General features: G+C 46.0%; 1 protein-coding gene across 1 annotated transcript in view; it reads right to left on the bottom strand.

The window, feature by feature from the left end:
• Positions 1-22,245, bottom strand: part of LOC144494001 (b(0,+)-type amino acid transporter 1) — a 28,403-nt gene extending 6,158 nt beyond the window's left edge. Inside the window, exons 1-4 of the mRNA XM_078213574.1 lie at positions 21,547-22,245; positions 14,371-14,504; positions 5,453-5,582; positions 2,994-3,118 (exon numbers count right to left, since the gene is read on the bottom strand). Coding sequence (XP_078069700.1) covers positions 2,994-3,118; positions 5,453-5,582; positions 14,371-14,504; positions 21,547-22,245 — 1,088 coding nt within the window. The remainder of the gene's footprint in view (positions 1-2,993; positions 3,119-5,452; positions 5,583-14,370; positions 14,505-21,546) is intronic.
• Between the last annotated feature and the right edge of the window lie 385 nt (positions 22,246-22,630).

Raw genomic sequence — 22,630 nt, 5'->3', positions numbered from 1 at the left:
AACACCTTGGGATACATTTTCATTTTCAGCATTCCTGACACTGGGTTTTGCTCTGCAGGAGCACTGTGGTAGCATGGCCCCTTTTAGGGATGGTTCATAGGATCATAGAATCTCTACAGGGCAGAAGGAAGACATTTGGCCCATCGAGTCTGCACAATCCCACCCAGGATCTATTCCCGTAACCCCTCATATTTACCCTGCTAGTCCCCCTGACACTAGGGTTAATTTATCATGGCCAATCAACCCAACTCACACATTTTTGGACTGTGGGAGGAAACTCAGACAGGCACGGGGAGAATGTGCAAACTCCACATAGTGATCTGAGGCCAGAATTGAACCCGGGTTCCTGGCGCTGTGAGACAGCAGTGCTAACCACCGTGTAACTGTGCCACCCATCGGAAAGACGCATGCGAAGCTCAGCCTATTGGATACAAAGAACAATACAGCACAGGAACAGGCCCTTCGGCCCTCCAAGCCCGCGCCGCTCCCTGGTCCAAACTAGACCATTCTTTTGTATCCCTCCATTCCCACTCCGTTCATGTGGCTATCTAGATAAGTCTTAAACCTTCCCAGTGTGTCCGCCTCCACCACCTTGCCCGGCAGCGCATTCCAGGCCCCCACCACCCTTTGTGTAAAATACGTCCTTCTGATATCCGTCTTAAACCTCCCCCCCTTCACCTTGAACCTATGACCCCTCGTGAACGTCACCACCAACCTGGGAAAAAGCTTCCCACCGTTCACCCTATCTATGCCTTTCATAGTTTTATACACCTCTATTAGGTCACCCCTCATCCTCCGTCTTTCCAGTGAGAACAACCCCAGTTTACCCAATCTCTCCTCATAACTAAGCCCTTCCATACCAGGCAACATCCTGGTAAACCTTCTCTGCAATCTCTCTAAAGCCTCCACGTCTTTCTGATAGTGTGGCGACCAGAACTGGGCGCAGTATTCCAAATGCGGCCGAACCAACGTTCTATACAACTGCAACATCAGACCCCAACTTTTATACTCTATGCCCCGTCCTATAAAGGCAAGCATGCCATATGCCTTATTCACTACCTTCTCCAACTGTGAAGTCACCTTCAAGGATCTGTGGACGTGCACACCCAGGTCCCTCTGCGTATCTACACCCTTTATGGTTCTGCCATTTATCGTATAGCTCCCCCCTACGTTAGTTCTACCAAAATGCATCACTTCGCATTTATCTGGATTGAACTCCATCTGCCATTTCTTTGCCCAAATTTCCAGCCTATCTATATCCTTCTGTAGCCTCTGACAATGTTCCTCACTATCTGCAAGTCCAGCCATTTTCGTGTCGTCCGCAAACTTACTGATCACCCCAGTTACACCTTCTTCCAGATCGTTTATATAAATCACAAACAGCAGAGGTCCCAATACAGAGCCCTGCAGAACACCACTAGTAAGAAGTCTCACAACACCAGGTTAAAGTCCAACAGGTTTATTTGGTAGCAAATACCATAAGCTTTCGGAGCGCTGCTCCTTCGTCAGATGGAGTGGAAATCCACATCATGAACACCACTAGTCACAGGCATCCAGCCGGAAAAAGACCCTTCCACTACCACCCTCTGTCTTTTGTGACCAAGCCAGTTCTCCACCCATCTAGCCACCTCTCCCTTTATCCCATGAGAGGATGTTAGGGCACGGGTCCTGGTAGGAGGAAATCTGCAGTGTGAGCTTGGGTGTTGATGGGACGAGACCTGTATCTGTACTAAGCTTGTTTGTATATCGTTTTAACTATCGTCCAAAACCCGTTGTGATTTGAGGCTTCCTCGTTGTGTTACAATAAGCACATTTTGGGAATTGAGCTGACTGACGTGGCATTCACTAGACCCCCACATTCCATTTTGGGAATTACTCTGTATCCAGAGATAATTCTCGTAATGGTTTTTCATATTGTACCATCAGTTGAGGTAAATTGTTCATTCGGCAGCTCAGGAAATGTTCTCAAATGTTTAGCTGATAATTCCTTTGCTGGCAGAACAGGGAAGATGCTGTGGGGGGTGGCGGGCGCAGTTCATGTGAAGAATCTAAGGTATAATTACATAAAGGAATCCTGACTCAGATCCTACTCCGAGTCGGGGGCTCCACACAAAACCTCTCCTTTAAGCCCCCTTTGCCCACAGACAGGAACTTCTGGCAGACAAAAAAACTTATTCAAAACAGAGCTGCAATAGCTGCCAATTCCTTTAAATTATTTTGCTCTTTATATTTATAATTTATATAGGTATAATAAGGAACAAGCCGACCTGCATGAATGCTATGAGACCGATCGCAATGTAAAAGATTGGGGGGGAAAATGTTCTTGCCAAGGCAGTGCTTTTTTAAACAATCTAGGCTGATCTCCTTTGTTAATCAGATGAAAATACTATTTTGTAATGACAAATGCATATACCATGTTACACACATGGGTGTATTAATTTGCTACTAAGCCAGAGTTGCGCTTAACCTGGTCACTCCCTTGAAGGACAGAAGTTCAATTGCTTTAAATATAAATAGATTACTCATGCCATTGCTTATAGCAAATTAGGTTACATATTGTTTTTAAATATGAAACTGTGAAACAAAAGGTTCAAGCCATATGATGCACAATGTGTTATTATAATGTGGCACTATGCCCCCGAAGGCCACAAACAATTGTTGAGCAAAAGCAGCATCATATCATTGTTCATAAATTAGAGTACAGGCACTACTTTTAGACTTCAGTGAAGAAGGACACAGCATTTTATAATTTTTTTTGACCTGTAAGCAAAGTAAGACACCTGCAGGACGATGCCTGTCTTTACCATGTGGGGCTTTTCTGGTTTTCTAACATAACTCAAGCAGGAGATTGGAAAAGTTAGATTGTACTAAGGTTCAAACATCACTTTGGGGAGTTTCACCAGAGTTATGGTGGGGGACTGGAACAGTCCTGTGAGAATTTCAGGAATTGAATATATTAATAGATACTTTTTTAAAAAACTTCTTACACAAACCTGAAATAATTGACGATGGACCCAAAATCCCCAAGGATTAGCATTAACAAAGCAATGAAAGCCGTAAACATAAGGGCAGGCAATGGTGTCAGATGATGCACATGAGCCATGGACAGAATATCTGGCTGGGAGAAAAAAATACAATGATCAATAATCTGTTTTCACCTTGTGATTTATGAGTTCCATTTTGTAAAAAAGAACATCTTAATATCCATTGGTTCATATGGAAATCATAGAAACCCTACAGTGCAGAAGGAGGCCATTTGGCCCATCGAGCTTACAGTGACAAAAGTTCCACTCAGGCCCTATCCCCATAACCCCACGTATTTACCCTGGTAATCCCCCTGACACTAAGGGGCAATTTACCATGGCCAATCCATCTAACCTGCACGTCTTTGGACTGTGGGAGGAAACCGGAGCACCCGGAGGAAACTCACACAGACATGGGGCGAATGTGCAAACTCCACACAGACAGTGACCTGAGGCCGGAATTGAACCCGGGTCCCTGGCGTTGTGAGGCAGCAATGCTAACCACTGTGCCACTGTGCTGCCCATGTTAGGTAATTGATGCGCGATTAATTCACTCGGGAGGCTGGATCGTACCCGGGAAATAAAGGCTTTTATTAGCAACAAGAATAGAGCATACTGCTTAACAATACAGTCCCAGACTAAAGGGTCACTAGGAAGTGCAGTGACCTTTATACTCCTATAGGAAGGCGGAGCCAACCGGAGTGTACCACAGAACAATGCCAACAGGTGGAACACCCCAACCCTAACCCCAACAGTAACAAGAGTAACATATGTACAAGTACCCATAGTGATAACCATCTATGGTTCAGTACCCATAATGGTAACCATCTATGGTTCACCACAGTAATCAAAAGCATATTAGTCTTGTCACACTTTTGAATCTATCAATTTGTGTTTTGTGCTGAAAACAGTGAGTCCATGCCAGGTTCTCGATACAACTTTGCTCAAATGGTCATTAGTCATGAATGAGCCTATACATTGAATGTCTCTAGACTGGAATGAAAAAAGAAAATGCTGGAAATATTCAGCAGGCCTAGCAGAATCCATGGAAAGAGAAATTCCTCAGGTGATGGCCTTTCATCAGAACATGAAGATGTTAGCAACTTGATTGGGATCAGCATAACAGTCTAGCTAGTCTAATGCTGCTGCCACCTGATGTCCATACCCATGCATTTTGCATTAGGCCTCACCCAATAGCAATAAGCAGTAGGAATCATCCATAACACAAGGGTGTCAAGTCTATCTGTGGCATCCTTACAACTTCCCTACCAAAGAGCAGCTAACTTAGCAGACAATCAAGCTTGCAAATGGTAGGGATAATTCTGTGTTCCCATATTTATAGCAAGAAGCTCTGGCTGGTTCAAGGCTGCAATGCTATGCTGTAGCTTCAATTTATGTTCTATATACTGCACTCAATTTTCTTTTCTAATGACTTGTCTTCCTCCAAAAGTTATTTTTTATGGCACTCTGCATGACTCGTGATCTGTTAGCAGCATCAGGGTATAATGTCAGGCTGCAGTGGCCAGTGAAGAGTGGTTGGCTGGCATGGGGAACAGCTCTTGACACAGAGATACACTTGGCTAGAGTATCCAGGAATTCCAAAAGATTCAATCTCTTTGAATCCTTGAATAATTCCCTTTTTTTGTGCCCATTCCAAACACTTGTACCAGACAGCAAGCACTGTCATTTGATTTACAATAAAGTCGGACCTCATGTGTAATGTCTATTCTGAATTTTTTGGTACCTGTTGCTTGTTCTTTTGAATGTGCAATGCCTTTTCTTGTGTGTGGCCTGTGGACTTTGCTATCTTGGAGAAAATTTGCAACTTGCACAATATCTTCCAAGCAACATACAGGAAACATTGCTAATAAACGTGGTGCACAGTTTACGTGCAGATTCTTAGTCCCCAACTGATTATTAAGGAATGATCATTTTGGATTCAAGATTAAAGAAACATTCAGGAATCTTGCTTCATTTATCCTTCAGGGGTGTGGATTAATGAAATGTTGTTGAACCTTTGTTAGACAATTTAATAGATTTAATAGCATTCCTGGTAGAAAAGATTATATTTGTTTTGTGGAAGGAATAACCTTGATAGAATGCGTGGTTACATCTTGTTTCATGCTTTTATGTTTCTTAGTTAACATTACTTTCTGTATAAAAAATGTTTACATTGAGCTTTGCGTGAAGTTTGAACATTGTCCCTCATTTTTCCATCTTCTGGCAAGTATGAAAAAACAAACTGGGGTATCTCCTGCAGGCCATTACCTCTTCACCTCTCAATCCTGAAAGCTTTTCCTTTAATATCCAGCCAGTATCACTTTTTCCCCCTATTCTATCTCGCTCAGTTAACGGTGTTAGAGGCACACTGTTCTTAATTGCCAAATATGTTTTATGTGTGAGGCACAGTAACAGCTTTATGTCCTTACCATTGAACCTTCTCTGGCTGCTACGTAGCAACTGCGACCTCCAGTGAAGAAACTACCATTAACAGACCCAAATGTGGAAAGTACAACTGACAATGGCATAATCCATCCCCAGCTGCCCAGCACTTTGTTTCTGAAAATAGAAAACATTTAGAAGAAGTTATGAAAAACAATAACCATTTTTCACAGTTGTCATTCGGACTTGTGTTAATTGGACTGATATTAAATTATTGCTTTGTTATAACATTACTCAAAAATTATTAGGGATATTTCATAGAAATCATAGAAACCCTACAGTACAGAAAGAGGCCGTTCGGCCCATCAAGTCCGCACCGACAACAATCCCACCCAGGCCCTACCCCCACATCCCTACATATTTACCCACTAATCCCTCTAACCTCCACATCTCAGGACACTAAGGGGCAATTTTAGCATAGCCAATCAACCTAACCCGCACATCTTTGGACTGTGGGAGGAAACCGGAGCACCCGGAGGAAACCCATGCAGACACGAGGAGAATGTGCAAACTCCACACAGACAGTGACCCAAGCCAGGAATCGAACCCAGGTCCCATGGAGCTGTGAAGCAGCAGTGCTAACCACTGTGCCACCGTGCCACCCTCCATTCAGCAGGGATTGGGATGGTAATGGAGTTAAAGTCAAAGTGATCCAATTTGCCGCCCTATTCCTTTTCTGTCGTAATTGTTACTGGGTTTTCCATTTAGGAGCACAGATACTTACTGAACCAAACTGGGGCCTCATTTATCTATGCAAATTGAGGTCCTATCACATTGATGGGGCCTCAATGCAATTATAATGGCATTTTGCATGGAGCTTATTGATGCGCGATATAACTCACGAGGCTAGAGGTACTCGGGGAAATAAAGGCTTTTATTGACTACAACAATAAAGCTACCATATATAATACACGATCCCAGACTAAAGGGTCCCAGACAGAGCAGTGACCTTTATACCTCTCCCAGGAGGCGGAGCCCGACTGGGATGTACCATAAGAACTATATTACAGGTAGAACAGCCCAACCCTAACCCCAACAGTAACATGTAGAACAGCCCAACCCTAACCCCAACAGTAACATATATGTAGACTCATAGTACTGGCCAGACCCTGGCTCAGCACTACCTGGTGGGAACCAACAATGGTTCACCACATTCACCCCTCCTTTGAAAACAAAGGCCGGCGGGGTACAAAACACAGAACAACTGTTCATCAGTCTATAAGTTCAGATGGTCTGGGGGACCGCACCGTCGCTGTGACCTCCTCAACACCGGCGATGACACCGGTGTAGGCACTCGCGGTGGCGTTCTCCCCAAGGCGGTGTCCAACGGCTCCTCCAATGTCTCACGGGCCGGTAGACCCCGAGGTGGTGACAATCCGCTGAACTCGGGCACGCCTTGAAGTGGCAACCATCTCCTGGACTCAGGCAAGCTGTACACGGGAGTAAAAGGGTTAAGTGATGGTCCCGATGCTGCCCGCGCCGTGTCAGGAGGGGAAACAATAGTTGGGGGGTCTCTAACAGGAGGTATGGGAGCGACAGGGGTTTCCAAGCCCCCTGCTGGCGCCAGGTCTCGAATCGAGACCGTATCCTCTCGCCCGTCAGGGTATGCCACATAGGCATACTGAGGGTTGGCGTGGAGGAGATGGACCTGTTCAACCAAAGGGTCGGACTTGCGGGTCCTAACATGTCGCCGCAGGAGGACAGGTCCTGAGTACGTCAACCAAGACGGTAATGAGGTCCCAGAGGAAGACTTCCGAGGGAATGAAAACAGTCTCTCATGGGGAGTAGCGTTGGTTGCCATACACAGGAGTGAGCGTATGGAGTGGAGCGCATCAGGGAGCACCTCTTGCCAACGGGAGACTGGAAGGCCTTTAGACTTCAACGCCAGTAAGACAGCCTTCCAGACTGTAGCATTCTCACGTTCAACCTGTCCGTTACCCCTAGGGTTGTAGCTCGTGGTTCTACTAGAGGCAATTCTGTATGAGAGCAGGAATTGCCTCAAGTCATCGCTCATGAACGACGAGCCCCTATCACTATGGATGTAACAGGGGTAACCGAACAGGATGAAAAGATCACGAAATGCCTTGATAACCGTGGCAGCGGTCATATCGGAACAAGGAATGACAAAGGGGAATCGTGAGTACTCATCAACCACATTGAGGAAGTACACGTTCCGATCTGTCGAGGGAAGGTGGCCCTTAAAATCCACACTCAGTCTTCCGAATGGACGAGTGGCCTTAACAAGTTGTGTCCTGTCAGGTCGGTAGAAGTGCGGTTTGCATTCCGCGCATACCCGGCAGCTTCTGGTTATAGACCTGACATCCTCCACCGAGTAGGGTAGATTCCGGGCTTTTATGAAGTGGAAGAGCCGAGTGACCCCCGGATGGCAGAGGTCATTGTGGAGAGCCTGCAATCGATTCTTCTGCGTACTAGCGCATGTTCCACGCGACAGGGCATCCGAGGGCTCGTTGAGTTTCCCTGGACGATACATGATGTCGTAATTATAGGTGGAGAGTTCGATTCTCCACCTCAAGATCTTATCGTTCTTGATCTTGCCCCGTAACGTGTTATTGAACATGAACGCCACGGACCGCTGGTCCGTGAGCAGGGAGAACCGTTTTCCCGCCAAGTAATGGCGCCAATGCCAGATGGCCTCCACAATGGCCTGGGCCTCCTTTTCCACCGTCGAATGTCGAATTTCGGGGCCTTGGAGGGTGCGAGAGAAAAAGGCGATGGGTCTGCCCGCCTGGCTAAGTGTGGCCCCGGAGCGGAGAAGCTACGGCATCTCCTCCGGAGCCTTCAACATGTCATTGATGAAGACGAACATCTCGCCAAGGCCATCCCCACACCCCCACTTCTTGCCTTCAAACAACCGCACAACCTCAAACAGACCATTGTCCGCAGCAAACTACCCAGCCTTCAGGAGAACAGTGACCAAGACACCACACAACCCTGCCACAGCAACCTCTGCAAGACGTGCCGGATCATCGACACAGATGCCATCATCTCACGTGAGAACACCATCCACCAGGTACACGGTACATACTCTTGCAACTCGGCCAACGTTGTCTACCTGATACGCTGCAAGAAAGGATGTCCCGAGGCATGGTACATTGGGGAAACTATGCAGACGCTGCGACAACGGATGAATGAACACCGCTCGACAATCACCAGGCAAGACTGTTCTCTTCCTGTTGGGGAGCACTTCAGCGGTCACGGGCATTCGGCCTCTGATATTCGGGTAAGCGTTCTCCAAGGCGGCCTTCGCGACACACGACAGCGCAGAGTCGCGGAGCAGAAACTGATAGCCAGGTTCCGCACACACAAGGACGGCCTCAACCGGGATATTGGGTTTATGTCACACTATTTCACATAAATATTTCTGCTTTTTTCCTCCTGAGTCTTTATCATGCGATCCTAGAATCAGAATTTATGTCACACTATTTGTAACTCCCACAGTTGCGTGGACCTGCAGAGTTTCACTGGCTGTCTTGTCTGGAGACAATACACATCTTTTTAGCCTGTCTTGATGCTCTCTCCACTCCCATTGTTTTGTTTCTTAAAGACTGGATTAGTTGTAAGTATTCGCATTCCAACCATTATTCATGTAAATTGAGTCTGTGTCTTATAAGTTCTGTTTGTGAACAGAATTCCCACTCACCTGAAGAAGGGGCTCAGAGCCTCGAAAGCTTGTGTGGCTTTTGCTACCAAATAAACCTGTTGGACTTTAACCTGGTGTTGTTAAACTTCTTACTAAGTGTGGCGGCCAGGGCGAAATCCGATGCATCACTCTCCACCTGGAAGGGGATGGACTCATCGATAGCGGGCATCGTGGCTTTCGCGATGTCGTCTTTTAGTTTTTCAAAGGCCAAACGAGCCTCTGGTGCTAGGGGAAAAGAGGTAGACTTGATGAGCGGACGGGCTTTGTCCGCGTAATTGAGAACCCACTGTGCGTAGTAAGAGAAGAAGCCTAAGCATCTTCTCAGTGCTTTTGCGCTCGTGGGCAGGGGAAGTTCGAGGAGGGGACGCATACGGTCTGGATCAGGGCCAATGACCCCGTTTTCCACCACGTATCCGAGGATAGCTAGGCGGCGCGTGCGAAATACACACTTCTCCCTGTTGTCGGTCAGATTCAGGCGAGATGCAGTGCGTAGGAATCTAAGAAGGTTGGCATCGTGGTCCTGCTGGTCATGGCCGCAGATGGTGACGTTATCCAGGTACGGGAAGGTAGCCCGCAGTCCGTTATGGTCCACCATTCGGTCCATAGCACGCTGGAAGACCGAGACCCCATTCGTGACACCAAAAGGAACCCTTAGAAAATGGTACAAGCGACCATCCGCCTCAAAAGCCATGTATTGTCAGTCCTCTGGGTGAATGGGGAGCTGGTGGTAAGCAGACTTTAGGTCGATGGTGGAGAACACCCGGTACTGCGCAATCTGGTTGACCATGTCAGATATGCGCGGGAGGGGATACGCATCCAGCTGCGTGTATCTGTTAATGGTCTGACTATAGTCTATGACCTTCCGGGGTTTGTTCCCACTCTTGACCACCACGACCTGCGCTCTCCAAGGACTAGCGCTAGGTTGTATGATCCCTTCCTTGAGGAGCCGCTGAACCTCCGATCGAATGAAGATCCGGTCCTCAGCGCTGTAACGCCTGCTCTTAGTCGCGATGGGCTTGCAGCCTGGCACGAGATTCTGGAATAGGGAGGGTGTGGTAATCTTAAGCGTCGAGAGGCTACAGATGGAGCGCGTTGGGCAATTTAGAGGCTGCGAGTCTCCCACTGAAAGCGGAGGGAGTGGCCCATCGTACTGTAGGGTTTCACTCTTCAAGTGGACCATGAAATTTAGTCCTAGGAGTATTGGCGCGCAAAGGTGCGGTAACACCAGGAGCTTGAAGCTCTCGTAAACCGTGCCCTGCACCGTCAGATTTACCACGCAACTCCCTAGCACGGTGACAGACCGGGACCTTGACGCCATCGAAATTGTCTGCATGACAGGCTGAATCCGGAGGCCACACTGCTTCACGGCGTCTGGGTGAATGAAGCTCTCCATGCTCCCGCTGTCAAACAGACAATAAATCATGCGTTTGTTTACCTGTATGTCCATCATGGACTTGTCGAGTCTGTGAGGCTTTGCCTGGTCCAGGATGATCGACGCCACCGTTGGTTCGTGGGCGCCACTGCAGGCAGCTGAGATGGATGATGACGACCCCTGCTGGTCATTCGCGGTCGGTGCCGACCAAAATGGCTGCCCCCATAGGTCGCACGTGGGCGATGGCGCCAAAACCAGCAGCCCCTGGTGGTCGCGCGTCTCTTGCGACTCCGTCGTCTGGAATGGCGATGTCCTGGCCTCGCACGTGGAAGAAGCCCTTGACGATGCCGACGACGAGGAAACTGGCTCCGCGGAGTCACACGCCGCACTGCTGTTCCTGGATGGAAGTTTGGATCGGCATACCTTCGAATAATGCCCCTTCTTGCCGCAGGCGGAGCACAACACCGCTTTAGTGGGACATCGCTGCCGAGGGTGCTTCACTCCCCCACAGAAGTAACACCGCGGGCTGCCTGGAGCTGCTGCCGTCGTCAGGCCCGAGGGTGGGAACGCAATCACGCAGTTTTTCGATCCCGCTGAATGAAGTGGGGTCTGTGACTGCCCCTGCCACGCTGTCTCCACGTGGTCGTCGGGGTACATCGCCAGACTTTTGGAAGCCGTTTCTAGCGCATCCGCTAGCTCTATGGACTTAGTGAGATCGAGATTACCTTGCTCCAACAGCCGAAGGCGGATGTAAGATGAGCCGATTCCCGCCACAAACGCATCTCGAGCGAGGTCGTTCATGTTCTGGTCTGCCGACACTGCTTTACAGTTACAGCCCCTGGCTAGCTGTAGGAGCTCGCACGCGTACTGTTCCGTCGTTTCGCCGGGCTGCCGCCGTCGAGTGGTTAAGAGATATCGAGCATGCATCTCGTTCGGCGGTTTAATGTAGCGCTTCTTAAGAAGTTTGAGGGCCCCTTTGTAGTCGGTGGCCCCACGGATCGCTAAATATACAGCGTCGCTTACCCTCGCGTGGAGGACTCGGAGTCTGTCGGCGTCGGTGGTGACCGCTGCGGAGGCTTCGAGGTAATCCTGAAAGCATTTCAACCAGTGGTTGAAGGTGTTCGAGGCGCCCACCGCACGTGGGTCCAACGTGAGCCGTTCGGGTTTAAGCATTTGCTCCATGTTCTCTGTGTCGTTTTTTTTTTCTCAACGAAGAGAGTTCAATTGTAGTCAATAAAATTGATGCGCGATATAACTCACGAGGCTAGAGGTACTCGGGGAAATAAAGGCTTTTATTGACTACAACAATAGAGCTACCATATATAATACACGATCCCAGACTAAAGGGTCCCAGACAGAGCAGTGACCTTTATACCTCTCCCAGGAGGCGGAGCCCGACTGGGATGTACCATAAGAAATATATTACAGGTAGAACAGCCCAACCCTAACCCCAACAGTAACATGTAGAACAGCCCAACCCGAACCCCAACAGTAACATATATACAGACTCATAGTACTGGCCAGACCCTGGCTCAGCACTACCTGGTGGGAACCAACAATGGTTCACCACACTTATAGATAATAAGAGTCGCAGGGAATGAAATGTGCATTGGGCAGTAGTGCAGAATGGGCAATAGCTTACTTTACATTCTACCTATTGTTGTGTCCAAAAAAAAGCATATCATATTCCTAACTTTAAAAATAGACTGCACTTGGTGTATCATTTTCTGGAACTGCCTTTTCTTTTAGAAATAAATATAAAAAGTCTGCTAAGATGGCTGCTAAGGGTCAGGTGACTTTGTAACTTGTGCAAAGGTTCCAGAAAGTTCCTAATTGACCATGGAAGGAGTGCATCCCCTGAATGGATGTACCAAGACAAAATCACTTGTGGAATTCACACCTCCTATTGTTTGTGGATTTACCCAAAACACAACACGTATAGCTGCCTCAACTGACTATCGCTGAGCTTGAAACTTAACAAAGAAAGCTGTTTCTCTCCCACGTTTGCAGATGGTGGGCTCCATAGTGAGCCCATCAGCAGCAAATATGGAGACAGACTGTGATTCGAGGAGCAGTGAATACTGGCAAATGCGAGCATGTGAAGGTAGAGACAGAAGTGCTGTGGCACGTAGGACCTCCACTCACCATGCTTTCCCATGGCGCTGGCTTCTTTCCCCCAGACCCTAGTTCTGTGGCCTGGCTCCTGCTGTTTGTTCAGACACCCCACATCTCCTGTAGTTCCCCTGCTTCTCCTGGCAATCCTATGCTTATTGACACCTCCCTCAGCAGACACCCACATTCGGATGCAGCTAGACCTCTTCAGATCCCTCCCTGTTCTTCTGGCCCCACCCCAGCTGATATAGTGAGGGTAGGTGGTTGAGCAAATGAGTCTAAGGGTGTGTGTGTGAGTAAATAAGCAAGTGTGAGGGTGGAGGGCTAGGTGAGTGGGCAGGTGGATGTGAAGGCAGCTGAATGTGTATGGGGTCAGTGAGTGTGCCTGTGTGTTTGTGGGGTCAGTGTGTGTGTTTGGGGAGGGTGAGTGTGTGTGTGTTTGTGGGGCGGGGGGGATGGTGTATGGGGGATGTATGTTAATGGAGGGTGTTGCAGGAGAGGTTTGTGGGGTGTTTGTGTGTGTGTGTGTGTGAGAGTGAGAGAATGGGGGTTGTGAGAGGGAGAGATGTGTGTGTGTGTGGCTGGCTCACTCCTAGTCTCCAGATCATCTGTATGCACCAATATACTCTCTCACCATGGGTGAGGATGAGTGAGCACCCTGAGACTGGGAGTGAGCAGGACACATACGCCCTCTCATCCTTTCACACTCCAATTTCACACGTATTTTATTACTCACTTTTTAATCGCCAATTTAGTGGGGTTTTTTTGCTTAGCAAATTGTTTCTTTTCCTACAGCAGATTTTTTTTGCAATTCATGTTTAATGTTGTGTCAAACCTTAACTTTCAGAAATTTGTCCATCGGTTCTGAGTGTGAGAAAAATTGCAATGTGACCTCCCATGTGAACGGGTTGGACAAGGTCACCAAGTCCGTTCCTTTTCAAATCCACAGAAAATCAACGGAGTGGGGTTTGTGCAAGTGAAGAGTGAAATCTCCTCACTTTGGGAATCAGCCACAAGAGATCTTCAATTTAAAATAATCACTCAAGAGATAGACAAGAATGGGGGTTAGAGAAATTTCTTTACACAGAGGTTTATGAGAGCATTAAGAGTTTTGCAATAAGCAGTAATTGAGGCAGAGATCATATCTTTTAATAGAACAATGAATGAGTATTTGAAGCTGAAGTCGATTCAGGGCGATAGCTGGGGTGGGAGTAGGGGGGTGGGGGTGGGGGGGGGTGTTGTTGTTACCGATATTAGTTTCACATTACTTTAGCAAAGAGCCAGCACAAATATGATGGACTTAAAGGCATCCTCTGGGCTGCAGATCATTTTGAATCTATGGGATTTGCTGAAGAAAGATCGCCAATATAGATAATTCATTTGCCATCGGCATTAGAGTCATAGAATCCTACAGTGCAGAAGGAGGCCATTCAGTCCATCGAGTCTGCACCGACCACAATCCCACCCAGGCCCTATCCCCATAACCCTATGCTTTTACCCTAGCTAGCCCCCCTAACACTAAGGGGCAATTTAGCATGGCCAATCAAACTAACCCACACATCTTTGGACTGTGGGAGGAAACCAGAGCACCTGGAGGAAACCCACGTAGACATGGGGAGAACTTGCAGATTTCATATAGACAATGAATCGAACCCGGGTCTCTGGCGCTGTGAGGCAGCAGTGCTAACCACTTTTTAACTATCATTCTTTAAGTAGATATACAAATAGAATCGCAACTTATGTTGGCATAAGTAACTTACCCCCATGTTACAGCCACAGCACCAGATGTCATCATCTCAGCTGGACTCATGGCTGCCAGATAGCTGATATTTACCAATAAATACAGCAATGTCACCAGTGGAAGAGAAATCAATAAAGCTCGTGGTAAGTTCGTCTGAAACAGAAAATTCAATGCATTCTTGATCATAGGTTTAGATTGGTGAACATTTTGAAAAATAAAAATGATTGACTAGTTTGGCGTGCAATCATCCCCCCCCCCCCCCCCTAGAATGTTCTCACCACTCCCCCAGCAGGATGTCATGGGGGTGTAAATACCCTTAAAGTGTGGACCAGCACCATGGATTACGAGGGCGAGCAAGAGATGAGTACTGCTCAGCACTAACCTCCCAGGTGAAAAGGGCAAGTCTGCTGCTGCCATGGTGTGATGTGGTTGGGGAGGGGGGGGAAGGGGGGTGGTTGGGGAGGGGGGGGCGGTGGTCGGGGTCTTTCAAGGATGTAGGAGTTTTGGGGGGCCCGGGCTGGGCTAGAAGTTCTCAGGTGGGGGGAGAGGGGTCACCGCTGGGTTGGGACTCATGTGATGAGTATTCGCTCTGCCTGCTGAAAGACCTTTGAGGGATTTCATATGAGGTTGAGTTCGAATCCCACTAATGTGACACTGGTTACTCTGCCCTCTGTCTGCTGGACAGGGTATTGTTGACATTCCATTTCAGGCCCCGCAAACAGTTACAAACATCAGGTCTGACAGCTGTTGCCTCAATCAAGGGAGCTTGTCAGATATTAACATAGCTCTTCGCACTGCATGAACCCTGCAATGAGCACCTGTAATGTCTAATCACATGAAAGTTAGAAGGGTTTTTTTTTCTATTTTCTGTCTGAACTGCACGCCATTCCTGGAAGCTAGTTTGCACCATACGTCCAGGAGAGTGCACTCAGAAATTATATTGCAGGAGTTCCTGAGTGAGGACCCCCTCACAGCCACTCTTATTCTCTGCGTGAGCACTGAGCCCAGTGTCGGATAGCAAACTTGGAGGTGTGGTTGTCAGTGAGGATGATACAAATTGACTGCAATGGGGCAGAGACAAGCTAACAGAATGGGCAGACCAGTGGCAGGTGGAATTTATACAAAGAGTGAGGTGATGAATTGACAGAAGGGATAGGGAGAGGCAGCATAAAATTAATGAGTGTGCACAAAGGGGCCGGGGGGTGGGGGGTGAGGGGAGGTGCATGAGCATTGATCTTTGAAGGTGGCAGGGCAAATTGAGAGAGTGGTTAGAAAAGCACTGGGATCTTAGACTTCATTAATAGAGGCATTATGTAACTCTCAACTCTAGCAAACAATTCCATCCATTACCTGCTTTATGCATTTATAGACAGCTGACTGAGAGAGTCATAATGTTTCTCCAATGCCACAGGGGAAAATAAATTGAGAGTGGTGGTGCTGGTGATTTTGACAGCAATGGGCATTGCATGGCCGTTTGATCCAGCAGCAAGCAGCTCCTCTTTAAGGTGGCTACAGATGATGGCAACCAGTTACAATGTCTACCTCAGCTTGTGGAAGCATTACGCTTCAGATAGGTCAATAAAACCAAGCCCCTCTCGTGTGGGGAGCCGTTTACAGCCTTGGTCCTTCCGTTGGTATTCTCTCTTTTGTTCTGCAACTGCCTCCTATGCATCACCTTCCCGTGTCTCTGCCTCCTGTGCCTTTATCCCTCTTGTATACCTCCTTAACCTTTAACTCCCTCTTGTGGACCTGTTGATCCCACCACAGCATGTTGGCGCTGCCATGCATGGTGATTGACTTCCTTGCCTATTGTAGTATTGAAAACATCTGTGATGGTTCACATCCTGATGGTGTCTGCTTGAAAGCCTCCAAACTTCTCGGAAAACCTTATGCTGTCAAGAACTCTGCAAAATATTTGTCGGAGGGAACTGACACAGCAGCTGTAAGCACTGAGCCTTTGTTGAGATTACACAATATGAACTTTAAACATCTCTGTGAGCCATGGCTCAGACTCTCTTCCTTGCCACGAGCAAGTTTCACAATCACTGGGGAAATTCAAAAGACTGTTTAAATCAATTGAAATTCCCTCATTATTACATTGTAATTATGATGTTAAAGTCTGTGTTCATTATCAGGTTACCTATCCTAATCAACACAGCTCTGTTAAACCCAGAAGAGGGAGCTGGTTTGTACTTCAATTTTCACTTCCTACCTGATTCAAGCCCATTCTTTCTTGGGGCTCAAAATTCCTCAAGGTATCTCTCTTTTTAAAAAAAAACCTCAGAAAGAAATTTGTCAACACTGAATGTCCCTTGAACGAATGGGCAATTGTTTGGGCAATCTTGGGAAACTACTAATTCATAAGAGAGCTCTGTCCAAAGTACATATTAAAACCATTGATCACCAAGCCCTTTTTGTGGGGAAAAAAATAGCTACAGAATCCCCAACCATGACAGACAGTTTATGATAACCAACTAAGTTTCTGCTCACAGCTATACATTTTTATCATTATTGAAGATGCCAGGTGCCCTTCATAAATTGGAGTTGCAATAGAATATGCCCTGGTGTTAGCAGCTTACACAAACATCGAGGTTCAGATGAATAGAAATGTAGGAACAGGACTGACATGACTAAAATTAATCTTTAAACTAAACTGACATGACGAAAGATTATTCTTTTCCAACTTAATTTTATGGATGAGGAAAGAACAACATCTTTCTTCATTTTTTCATGTTTGACAATAACTTGCATTTACACATACCCCAATTTTAAGTCTACCTGTCCAATGAGCAGGTGGATTAAAAGATGCGTAGGTTAGGTGGATTAGGCATGGTAAATGTATGGGGATAGGGTGGGGGAAAGGGCCTGGGTAATATGCTCTGTCAGAGAGTCGGTGCAGATTTGATGGGCTTAATGGCCTCTTCTGCACTGACTGCATGGGATTCTTTCATTCTCTGAAATTGTTAATGGATCTTTTCTCACTTTCTCAATGCACTCCTGTGTCCTGACATACTGAGTAAAGGCCTTTCACAAGCAGGTGTTATCCCTGAGAAGACATGAAAATCAGGTCCCACAACATAATTAGCACTCTAACTGAAATTCAAAGCAGTTCCACCCGGTGCCGGTTTTGCCAGCAAAAGCTGTACAATGATACCTGAGAGTCACTGAAGTACTCATTTTAAAGGGGCACTCCCCTACAGCATAGTGGATCACAGGATCATTGTACTATTTGGATTGCCAGGAGAATTTCCTGCTTCCAGATCACTTCTTTCTCACTTTTTTCTTTGGCTTATCACCTGTGACAAGTTTTATTTATTTATCATGGTGCCCTATTACTAGTTGTTTGATTTAAATAGAAACAGGAGGAAGCCATTCAGCCCCTCATGCTTATGTTGTCATTCAGTGAGATCATGGCTGATTTGTATGCTAACTCTATCCATACAACTTGACAGCGAGATGAAGAACAGCCAGCAGAAGCAGCAGCTGGGCCTGTCAGAAGACAATGGGTCAGAAAGGGAACTCAGGAGGCCAACACCCAGCACACTGGGTATACAGGCCATGAATCCTCAACACTGATCCATCTGAAGTGCAATGCACGAGGGGCCCCTGCTGTTTCAGGGAGACAGTTGTAGGTCCTTGACGCCTTCTGCAACAGGACTTTGGCAAGTAGTGGTGAGGAGTCACCACAGCCCTTTTCTCCTTTGCCATTAGGTCCTTTCAGTCAGCTACCAGCTGGTCTACCCAGTCTGCAGTAACAGATCACTGACGCCTTGTTAACCAGGATTGAGTTGTGCATCACGTTTCCCACTGACTTCAAAAGTCAACACAAAAGAGTTTGAGGGTTTGCAGCAGAAAGGGAAAAAAAGAAAGACTTGCATTTATATCAAGCAATACACAGTGTCAGGATATCCTAAACCACTTTACAGTCAATGAAGGATAGTCACTGTTGTGATGTAGGAAACCTGGCAGCCAATTTGCTCACAGCAAGGTCCCACAAACAGCACAGTAATAATGAAAGGATAATCTGTTTTTGTCCAATATTTAATCTAAAAGATGACACCTCTGACAATGCAGCACACCCTCATTACTTCACGAGAATTGCCTAGATTTTTGTGCACAAGGGCAGGATTTTCCATTCAAACCAGAATCCATATCTACACAATATCAGAATTTGCTATTAAACCACGTGACAGATTAAAATATCAAGTGTGATCAAGGTGATTAATTCAATGCTAAATATTGTCTTCAATTAATTTCTCACCCAGGTGATCAAACTACAGTGCTTTTCTGAAAAGAATACTTGCTGACTCCTGTGCTCCCCTCGCAGCCTCAGCAAAGCTGAGTTCAATTTGTTGGACTCCTGAGATGCTTGTGTCGATGTTTGGCTGCTTGACGTTGTGAGATAATGTCAAGCAGAATGGCCACGCTGACTTCCAGGTATTGGCTTTGGGCAGGGGGGGTGGGTATAGGAGATGTGCTGTCAGAGTAGTGGTGATTGTCTACACACACTGATCCCATGGTCTCACTGTCATTTCCATGACATTGCAATACATTGGTTCCATTTTATTTAAATTAAGTAAAAGAATAAAAATATTGGTACAGTAAATATATCAAAATTGTGTCATTGTTTTGAGATTTCATATTTTTCATAGTTTTTGGCTTCGGAGAAGATGATTGAAATATATTTGCATTCATCAGTTTATACCTTTTGCATATATATCTGGGTTGTAACTGTGTGCCTGAAATAGATTTTAGGTCAAATGTAATGATTTATAGTTGTTTTCAGTGCTTAGTTACCATGTTGCTACACAATAGTTTTCTATTGTAAGATCAGCAAAGAATAAGGTCTATGATGTGTTTCTTAAGCTGTTGCAGAAATTAGAATGTGGAGATGCCAGCGTTGGACTGGGGTAAACACAATAAGAAGTTTAACAACACCAGGTTAAAGTCCAACAGGTTTTTGCTACCAAATAAACCTGTTGGACTTTAACCTGGTGTTGTTAAACTTCTTGCAGAAGTTAGAACCAAGGATCTTTCTGTAGGAGTTCAGAATAGGATGAAATTTAATTCATAGATATCACTGCTGCAGCAATTGCTCCAACAAAAAGCTGGAAATAAAGGATACCAGTAAAACTTGTTTGAATTGGTCTTGTATACCTTAATGTGGAACTCCAGTATTACTGGTGCCGGTATTACTGATTTTACTGGGATTTGAACATTTTGAACTGTTTTTTCCTTCTGCGAAAAGTTTTGTGCGAAATGATAATGTTGATATCAAGGTTGAATCAATCTTGATTAATAAGGGGATCAGGGGTTATGGAGAAAAGGCAGGAGAATGGGGATGAGAAAAATACCAGCCATGATTGAATGGCAGAGCAGACTCGATGGGCCGAGTGGCCTAATTTTGCTCCTATGCCTTATGGCCTTATGATAAGAGTAATGAGGATCTGTAATTGAACCTTACATTTAGAACAGAAGCAAGTAGATGTTCATAACTTTGTGTTTTTAAAAATGTATTCTGAGATGAAGCATTGCTGATAAGGTTGGCATTTATTGTTCACCTTGATGGGCCGAATGGCCTGTTTCTGCACTGTAGGGTTTTTATGATTTTATGATTTATGATTGAGGGGGTGGTGGTGGGCTTTCTTCTTGAATTGCTGCTGTCTGTTTGGTGAAGGTGCTTCCTTCCTCAATGCTGATAGATATGGAGTTTCAGGATTTTGACCAAAAACATCGACAGAATAGTGATATGTGCCCAAGTCAAATCTGGCTACCCAAGAACCAGTGGTTTCCAAAAATTGGCCATTTTTATAATCTTCCATATATCAATTTTAATCAAGTGAAATTAAATTAAAAATTTAATTCAGTTGGACGCTGCATTGCACAGTGTTGCTCCAGACTTGTTCCCAGCTTCCCTGATTCACACGCCACTCTATCCCATGGTCCAAGTGGCCATTAGCTCCACCCAACCCAGTTTGACCCAAACTACCCACAGCCCAAAACCCCCAACCCAAAATCCATGAATATCCAAAATCTGGCACACACTTTGTCTGAAGGTGCCAGATTTGAGGTACTGAAACTTCAGTGTGTGAGTTGGAGGAATATTTGGAACGTCCCCATAGAATCCCAACAGTGCAGAAGGAAACCATTTGGTCCATCAAGTCTGCACTGACCTTACAAAACCTTACTTAGGCCCTTCCCTCCACCCTAACTCTCTAATCCTGCACATTTGATATGGCCAATCCACCCAACCTGCACATCTTTGGACTGTGGGAGAAAACCGGAGCACCCGGAGACAAGGGAACATGCAGGTATGGGGAGAACATGCAAACTTCACCCAAGGTCAGAATCAAACCTGAGTTCCTGACGCTGTGAGGCAGCAGTGCAAACCACTGTGCCACCGTGTCGCAAACTTTGAAAAGCTTTCCAGTTTGAAAACTACCTCACCGTTGCAGCACCAGCTTTAGCTGGTCAAGGAAGTAAAGGTCTGATATGCACATCCAACTTAATTACAAGGAAATCACTGAACTGCTAAAAGTTGTGATTTCTATTAGTATTTATTCAACATTAAATCATTAAAATTATCTTCCCACCTCACGTCTTTGTCATTGCTGACCCGCTTCCTCGCCCTGGATAATTCAGTGCTCCCATCCCAACATAGAGGACTTGACACTGCACTTCCCTCACTATTCAACAACCTGCCTCTTTCTCCCCGTCTCTCAGCAGCATCAATTTCCACCCCTAGGCCAAAATCTTCCGTCCTTGTTTGTGGCTGGGATATTCCGGTGCCACTGAAAGTCAATGGAGTTTTGGCTGTAACACCAAATTCCCCTTTCTCACTCGCAATGGATCTTGCCATGGATGAGATGGGAGAATCCCGCCCACTGTCTCTATTTTCTGAACTTTCTCAATATTTTAGAAGAAGTCAAATTTATCTGCACTTTTTGGCAGAAGGAAACTGTCCAAAGTGGCGTAACTAATTACAACCCACAGAAAGCGTTCCCAGTTTGAAGGCAGGATTATAAAAAGTAGTAACGGTCAATAGTTTGCATGGATTTGTACACTGGCTCAGCACTAGGTGCTCAGCATAAACTGGAGGTTTGACTTAATGCTGTTAATAGTAATTAGTACCGTAATGAAGTCGGTTTTCTTTAAGCATCAGGTATTAACTAAAAACTATTTATTTTGCACATACCTCAGGGCGTCGGATTTCTTCAGTCACATAATTTAAGTTATTCCATCCATCATAAGACCACATTCCATGTTGGAATGCCATTCCCACTGAGCCAATTCCTCCCATTGTTCCTTGAAAGGCATTCTGAAAACTACGTGTGTGGCCCTTGAAGATCATCACTATTCCACCAGTCACAATGATAAGTAGAGATACTAGCTTGGCAAAAGTGAAGATATTTTGTATACGAGTTGCCAGTTTCACACTAAGGCCATTAATGATACCCAGAATTAAAATGCTAGCAGCTGCTGTGCATTTTACCACAACTGATGGTGGTTGACATTTCTCATAAAATGGAGCTGCAATGTACTGCGCAAGACTCAGAGACATTGCTGCAATACCAGCCGGTCTAGCTATAAACACAGAGGTCCAGGAGAACAGAAAGGCAGGGATGTGACCAAAATTTCTCAAAATGTATATGTACTCTCCGCCAGATTCTTTTATGACCGTCCCAAGTTCTACATATGCGAAAGCAGCTATTGTGCATATCAGCCCACTGGCTGCCCATATCAAGAGGCTGGCTCCAGGACTCCTAATATATTGCAAAACCCATTCCGGAGACATGTAGATGCCCGAGCCAATCATTGTCCCGACAATCAAACAAACAGCACTAATTAATCCTACTTCACGTTTTAAATGTAATTCTCTTGTAGTTGCGTCCATATCCAAAGTTGAGTTAACAAGGACTCAGCTTGTTCCTTTCCTCCTTTTCTCACCTGTAGCAATACTGAATGTCTGTTACAAAGTTCGAAGTTGATCAGCATTTTGTAAACATTAACTGTCCTGTTAATGATCAGTCCTACCTTCAGATAAATTGCTATCATGGAAAGATAAAACTTTAGTCCTAATATTTAGGGTATTATAGCTATTGCAGTGCTGTGAAGGCTGGGGTTGTTCAGGGGTAACTTTTTTACAGAAGGTTGTGTGTACATCGAATGAGCAGCCGGAGGAGGTGGTAGAGGTGGGTACAACATGGTCTGCCCACCCTGCCCGCTACAATCCCCGTGATGGTTGGGACAGGAAAATTCCGCCCTATGAGTCTATCTGG

This window comes from Mustelus asterias, chromosome 5 (genome assembly GCF_964213995.1).
Source record: "Mustelus asterias chromosome 5, sMusAst1.hap1.1, whole genome shotgun sequence".
In the NCBI taxonomy this organism is placed as follows: Eukaryota; Metazoa; Chordata; class Chondrichthyes; order Carcharhiniformes; family Triakidae; genus Mustelus; species Mustelus asterias.
This window is presented reverse-complemented; position numbering and strand designations above follow the sequence as displayed.